The sequence below is a fragment of the Ischnura elegans genome, chromosome 1 (genome assembly GCF_921293095.1).
Source record: "Ischnura elegans chromosome 1, ioIscEleg1.1, whole genome shotgun sequence".
NCBI classification, from domain to species: Eukaryota; Metazoa; Arthropoda; class Insecta; order Odonata; family Coenagrionidae; genus Ischnura; species Ischnura elegans.
In genome coordinates this window covers 72,279,576-72,286,115 of record NC_060246.1, presented here as the reverse complement: position 1 = coordinate 72,286,115, position 6,540 = coordinate 72,279,576, and the positions used below count along the sequence as shown (strand labels likewise).

The window sequence follows — 6,540 nt, the reverse complement described above, 5'->3', positions numbered from 1 at the left end:
CGCGGACGCTCCTCCCGTCCCACTGATCCCGTGCCCTAAAAAACATCGCCTACCTGGAGCTAGCTCTTCAGTCTGAGACAGCACGCCCCACAGGTGAGCGAGGACTGCTCCAACGGAATAATCGACCCCGTAGCAGTGGCTGGCACGCGCGCGCGGTGATCTCTCGGAAGCCGCGCGCCTTCTAGCTCCTCTCCTGGCGTGAGTCGAGTGCTTGATGACCGTTACGTTGGATGAATAAACTTGCGTGCTTAGTTTGAAGCTGCTCTGTGACTTTTCCTCATTTTCCCCGGGGCGTTGGCGTGGTGTGCCGGTCACGAGTAAGTCCCCTGATGGGATGACAACAATGGTATTATCATTTGGGCATCGCCCCCTGACGTAACCAATTCCGTGTCGAAACACTTTGGTCAAAGGTTTTTTTCAAATCGTCTATCTAGACGGATTCCGTGTGTACCATATTCGTCGTAAGCGTACCTCTTTTCCTCCGGGAGACTTCAATGCTCGAAGGTGAATCTATTATTGAGCATTAATGAACATCGAATTTTAGGGACTCCAGAAGTTTCATTTGTGTGTTTATATTGTGATATAAAGTTGTACGCATTTTTTTAGGATTTAGTAGTTCGCAGATATGATGTGTGTGTATTAAGTGCTTTATTGAAATTTGCTTCGAATGCTCAAATTGACTGTATTTACACGATCTGAGCGTTGCATCAAAGTTGAATGAATTGTGGCAGTCCTTATAAGTTCATATATTTTGCTAGAAGAAAGATATTCGTTCCGTCGACGGCTCTTGTTATCTCCATTGATCTGATGTAATGACCTACGTAACTGAGGAAGTGATCAGAGTACAGAGGTAGCTACTCAAATTTCCCCCTTCGAAAGCAAGACCAGCCAAGATTTGGTCGTCTCAATCACGTTGCCGGCCGGAGAAAGTTTTTCTCCTAAATATTTCTGGACTCATTGGGAACCTTAATCCTGTGGTGACTACGCCGCTCTCACCCGAGGGCCTCCACTTTCTTTCGTCTCGTCTGCTTCCGGAACTTAGATGGGCATGAGTGTCCACCCGGTGAAGTTGGGTTTCGACGTGCCCCCCGTGGCTCACCGGCATCCTCTGGGCTTCGCTGAGAGGCTCGACGGTATGATCTCCGACGGCTCCCCGTCCCTTGCCGCGAGAGGAGCGGCCTCCGCGGGGCTGGTTTTCGGTGGCGGCACGCTGGCCGTTCTCCTCTTGCTCCTGGCCATGGCGGGGCTCTCGGACGCTCAGACCGTCTTCCAGGCCCGGCCTACTTCTCTCTTCCCGAGAGACTCGCTCAAGAAGATGAGTGGGAAGCCGCTTGCTACGGCCAAGACTATCGGGCGTCCGCCAATGGTATACCACAGCGGCCAAACCGTTGCGGTTGTGGCCCTCGGCCCAGGAAAGACCCTACTGGACTGTGAGCTCATTGAAACGTAGTGAGTATTCATTCTCGATATTTATTAGTTGCTTGATAGAACTGTATGTTAGAATAGAATTTACCTCGTACATTGAAAATTTCAGAATTCCATATTACTAACCCGGTAACCGATTTAGCGTAGGTTTTCTTTAAGGTGTGCCCAAAATGAATCGCATAAGGATCGAGGCCGTAGCCGGCACATAAGTTCGGGGCAGAAATGCTCGAATTTATTCCTTTCATTTCAAAACTAATAGCAATTTTCTTACACTTCTTTATGTCTGAGAATCAAAATTCGTAGTAATATGGTTATGTAAAAAAAGAAATAATTTTGTGGGGGAACAACGATATTATCCTTATACATCCGTGTATTGACTAGTAATCTCACTCCCAGGGTATAATGTATCAAGTGATAAGTAGACGACTCATTATCCAACATTCTGTCCCGTCATTTGACTTTCCTTTAGGGAGTTCAGGTCATGCCGAAGGGCTCAAGAATGTAAAATTATAATAACATGATAGAACAGGGTGACACAACCCAGAAATTAACTACTAACAGATTCAAGAAGGTGCAGAGACTCAGTGATGGACTGGACCAATGTGAAATTTTGAGCTCCTAATTGCGGAGGAAATTTGTTTTTAAAAATTAATAATGCTATGAAACTATGCCGTTTCCCCAAATTCAGTGGAATCCATTAAATATCTCATTTAAATACCAACCTAAAGTCATGTTATTTTATTTTTTGCTTGGAAGTTATCCTTTATCAAATCATTTAGTGTCTACTTTTTATCAAAACGCGGCTTTAAAGAAACTGAAAATCATCAATATTAGTCATGAATTTGTCATAACTTCGTTTTTAAGTTTTATGTGCCGTTTCGATCTTTTTTTTGTTCCTGCCTTATTTTATTATTTTTCGCTGTTCTTCAACATCGATTAGAATATTTTTGTGTTATATGGATGACGATTTTTATAGGAATTTTCTTGAGTTATGTAGATAATTATATCATTAAGAAGGCAGGCGAAGATATCATTGGACTTAAACAGGGACGCCGACTTATAAAAAATATTGGGGGGCCCAAACCGGGGATCTTTCTCCGAATAATTTTATAAGTAGTGAGTTTAAGTTTTTTTAAGCATTTTAGAAGAGTCGTATGATCAACATTAGAACCCTTATAACTACAATCTCGATATCTGGACACTCAGGGGAAAATTGACAAGCCGGACTCATTTTTTCCTCACACCCATAAAGAATTTTTGAGGGGGCTCGGCCCCCCTCAAGCCCCATGGAGTCGGCGCCACTGGACTTAAATGATACAAGTAGGCTATCTTCGTGGGTAATTTTTATGGTACGCACATCCGGTGTTTGTTTCGGATCTTTTAAGTTCTTTTCGTGGGATTTTGATTGATAATTACGTTCTGTTTTGAAATTTTTTTATTAAATAGGGGTTAAATTTTTAAGAATCGTAACTCATGGCATTTTTTTCGTTGCCAATTTTTTCCCAATAATTAGTCTTTGTAAGCTATCTATCCCAGGAAAGCGACAGTTAACTCTTACGAAGAATGTTTCGGGTCAGTTGTTTCTAAATCTTTCGGATGTATCCTTCCGGTCTGTGTACGCTCTGTTCCTCTCCTACGCCTTCCGCGAGTTTGTTACTCTCCGAGTCACTTTTTATTTCAGCGGAGAAAACCCGTTATCTGTCCTTACCAATTACGTAAAATGTGATGTGTATGTTTTTCTGGCGACTTCCCTGCGATAGCAGTTGCTCCTTTGAGGAACATATTTTTTCAATCTACGTAGTAGCTGTTTGAATACTATAATGTCTATAATAAAATACTCTGAGGAAAATTTTCATGAAAATATTATATCCAGAGGAAATTATTGAAAACGTTTCTCTCTCATCTCGGTTAGATCTACTCGTAGGAACCGTTTATGTTTTTTTAAATTGTGTAAATGTTATGAAAGTGTTCGGCGATTATATTATTTGTTTCCTCCCGGGTTGTAGGCAATCCTGGCGCACTCGTTAAGTAATCACTTGCCATGGACTGTGGTGAGTTACAACCTTATTTTGTGGCCCAAGGGCGGCTGAAAAGGAGGAGGGGGATGCGCGTCATTGGAGGAGTTTCAAACCGTAGCTTTCTACAAACATTGGAATGAGCGAAAGTGCCACTTTTCTCTTGGAAAATGATTTATTTTCATTCTCTGTTTACTAAACCTGGAGATCCAAAGAATTCACGTGTGCTTCGATCTAAAAGAAATCTTATTAGAAGTCAGACTAGTCGTTTTGGGGTGTTTATGAATTCAATTCGTCAGTATATTATGGAAGTTTTGAGCATTTGAAATAAGACTTTATGCAAACAAATGTTCAGTACCACCTCTTATTTTGGATATTCCCATAGAGGGTTTTAAGTCATAGATCTAACTTAAAATCATTACTGTTCAATTTCTTTTGAGGACTTTTTATCTAAGGCAAGATTCCTAGAGTATTGTAAACAGTCGCCTCTATGAGTGGTACTCAATTCAGGCTGTTATGATACGGTTAATTTTGTGACTGCGTACATTTTCGAACTCAGCTTGGGGTCATTAATATGTAATTACTTATGAGGAGCTAAATATTTTACTTCATTTTCAACTATGGAAACAGGTCTTAAAGTGCATGATTCGACTGTTGCGCTGCCTATTCACAATTGATGCGTGCGAGCAAGAAAGCACAACTTCTCGGTGTCCATCAGATGTTTAAAGTGCTTCTACATCGTGACTTGTAATATGATCAAAGCGATGCTTGGGGAATTCCCAGCAGTTACGTACCTAGCCTTGGTTTTGATGCTCTTTTACTCTTTATAGTTTTATTTGAAAAACCATCCCATTCTGAGGTTAACACTAGCCACGACCACTCCCATAATAGCCACTTGTGGTAACCACTGGCATCATCGTAATACGGGATGTAAAGAGTGGGGGTAGAGCCACCCACCAGGGAAAGGAGAACACAATTACCCTGTTTAACTTCCCCCTAGACTCAGTAGAACAGTTACATCACCGTACTTGCCTCAATTACTAGTTATGTAGGAATAGGTATACTAGGAGTATAATTTATCGACTGTTCAAAGTCGATTGACAGGCGGGATAAATAGCAATTTCATGTGATTGCTATTCAGGGAGTGATAGGTCAATTTCCAGTCCCAAGTCTTGATTGTCATCCTTCAATGTGCCAACGTATGATTCTGGATTGACTAACCTTAGATCGGAAGCTTTCCCGGTATATAAGCCTTTACTGGCTCTCCACCCGGTTAGAGGGGTCGCAGTAACCAATTATTCTTTTTATGTACGGTATATTCCTTTCTCTATTGCAACTCAACGGCCGTACCGATTACAATGAACAAACTATAGTTTAGCTATTTTAGTTTCTGTTAGTGTGAATGGCTATTTAAAAATAGACGTTTACTTCCGGTTCTGATCGGAAGTCGCCCATTTGGATCTGTACCATCCTTGCAGGTATGCTTCTCTTCAACTCACTCGTGAAATGCTTTATGTTAGGCAACAAGGAGTTCTATCAGATCACGACATCCCGAACAAAGATTTCATAATCTATTAATTACGCATTCTTGTAATGATATTGGATGCCTCCTGATACAGTGAATTCTAATAATCGTGTAAAAATTAAATTTCGCCAATCCGCAAGGTTACAATAAAGGTAGTTTGACACGAGGCACGTACTTGCACAATCTGACGTGTGTACGAAAGCGCAGTCTGAATAGGGTGGTTTCCTATTATTTTTTTATTGTCTAAATCTAAATATTATTACTCCTGGAGTACGCATTTCACCCTTTTAGATTTTTAAATGACGATATCTATTTTTCACGATTAAATGAAATGTGAAAAATTTCAAGCGCGCGAAAACGCGACGGCTAAGTATGAATGCCGGGAAAAGCCCGTGTGACGTCATTCTGGTTCCCGCTGCCGCAAAGTGAGGTGACCTTGGGGCGAGGACATGTGCGCCGATAGGCGTAGGCTGCTGATGCAAGCTGCTAGCAGGTAGCAGGGTACCCAACTAGCAGGTGCGCTTGGCTTAATGAAGGATTATTAATACCTTATCAAACGAAGAAAACTTTCCGTCCTTAGGCAGTTTTAGTTAGTGATTATTAAGACATGTTTCCCTGAGCTCTGTGCCTCATGCATGCATTGGTAATCTCAGACGATGTAAAACTCCTATGTACTCGTATAGAAACTAGGTCCCTGTGACGTCACTTGGAGTGGCATCGCATGGGCGCCAATCTGGCCTTTTTCAAATGCGGTTAAAATTGACCATTGCCATTCTCCTGAACTGGGATATCTAAAACCAAATAATTTGTATATTATGAATACACTAATGGTGGGTAAGGAATCGCAATCAATGCCTTTCGTTTTCTTTGATGAAGGAAACTACCCTATTGCGTTGTGTAAAATGGTGAATTGATAGAATACATACGAGAATGTGTGAACGTGAGATGGCAAAATAGTCTTTTAATTTCGTTCATGCATTCGCGCAATTCCTCGCCATTTTAGAAATTAATGCAGTTTTAACCCGCGCAATTCCGTGCCCCGTGTAAAACGACCTAAACACAATGGAATTCAGCGTATCCAAGGATTTTCCTCGTATTTTAATAGTTTCCAGAAGTGCACACCAGACGATGTGTGACAATGGCGTAGCTATGGGGGGGATGTGGGGGATAGATCCCCCCCCAAGCCTCAGGGAAACAAAAAAAATATTTAGAGATATTGTGTAGTTTTAACTTATAATAACCGCATTCGCTTTAAGTTCAATTTTAAGTAATAAAAATGATGTAAAATGTATTTCGGGTGTGTCATTTTTCAAAAATTTTCCCGGTCTGCATGGGGGGTGGGGGTCGCCACCTCAGGCATTCCATCCCCCCTAAAGCATATTCCTAGTTACGCCACTGATATGTGACGTGAAGATTTCGTTCCCCTCTCAGCTTCGATAAATCAAGTGCTTCCATTCCTCTTTTCATAAGCAACCGACCGCAATCCCGAGGACTCAGCGACATTTCCAGAACAGAGGTGCATGTAAAATTATTTTTATCTGCCAATGTGGAGTTCTTACAATAAATAACGTGTGA

General features: G+C 41.6%; 1 protein-coding gene across 1 annotated transcript in view; it reads left to right on the top strand.

Moving 5' to 3' along the window:
* Positions 1 to 6,540, top strand: part of LOC124163305 — a 33,989-nt gene continuing 27,449 nt past the window's right edge. The window contains exon 1 of the mRNA XM_046540122.1: positions 1 to 1,449. Coding sequence (XP_046396078.1) covers positions 1,043 to 1,449 — 407 coding nt within the window. The 5' untranslated portion in view covers positions 1 to 1,042. The remainder of the gene's footprint in view (positions 1,450 to 6,540) is intronic.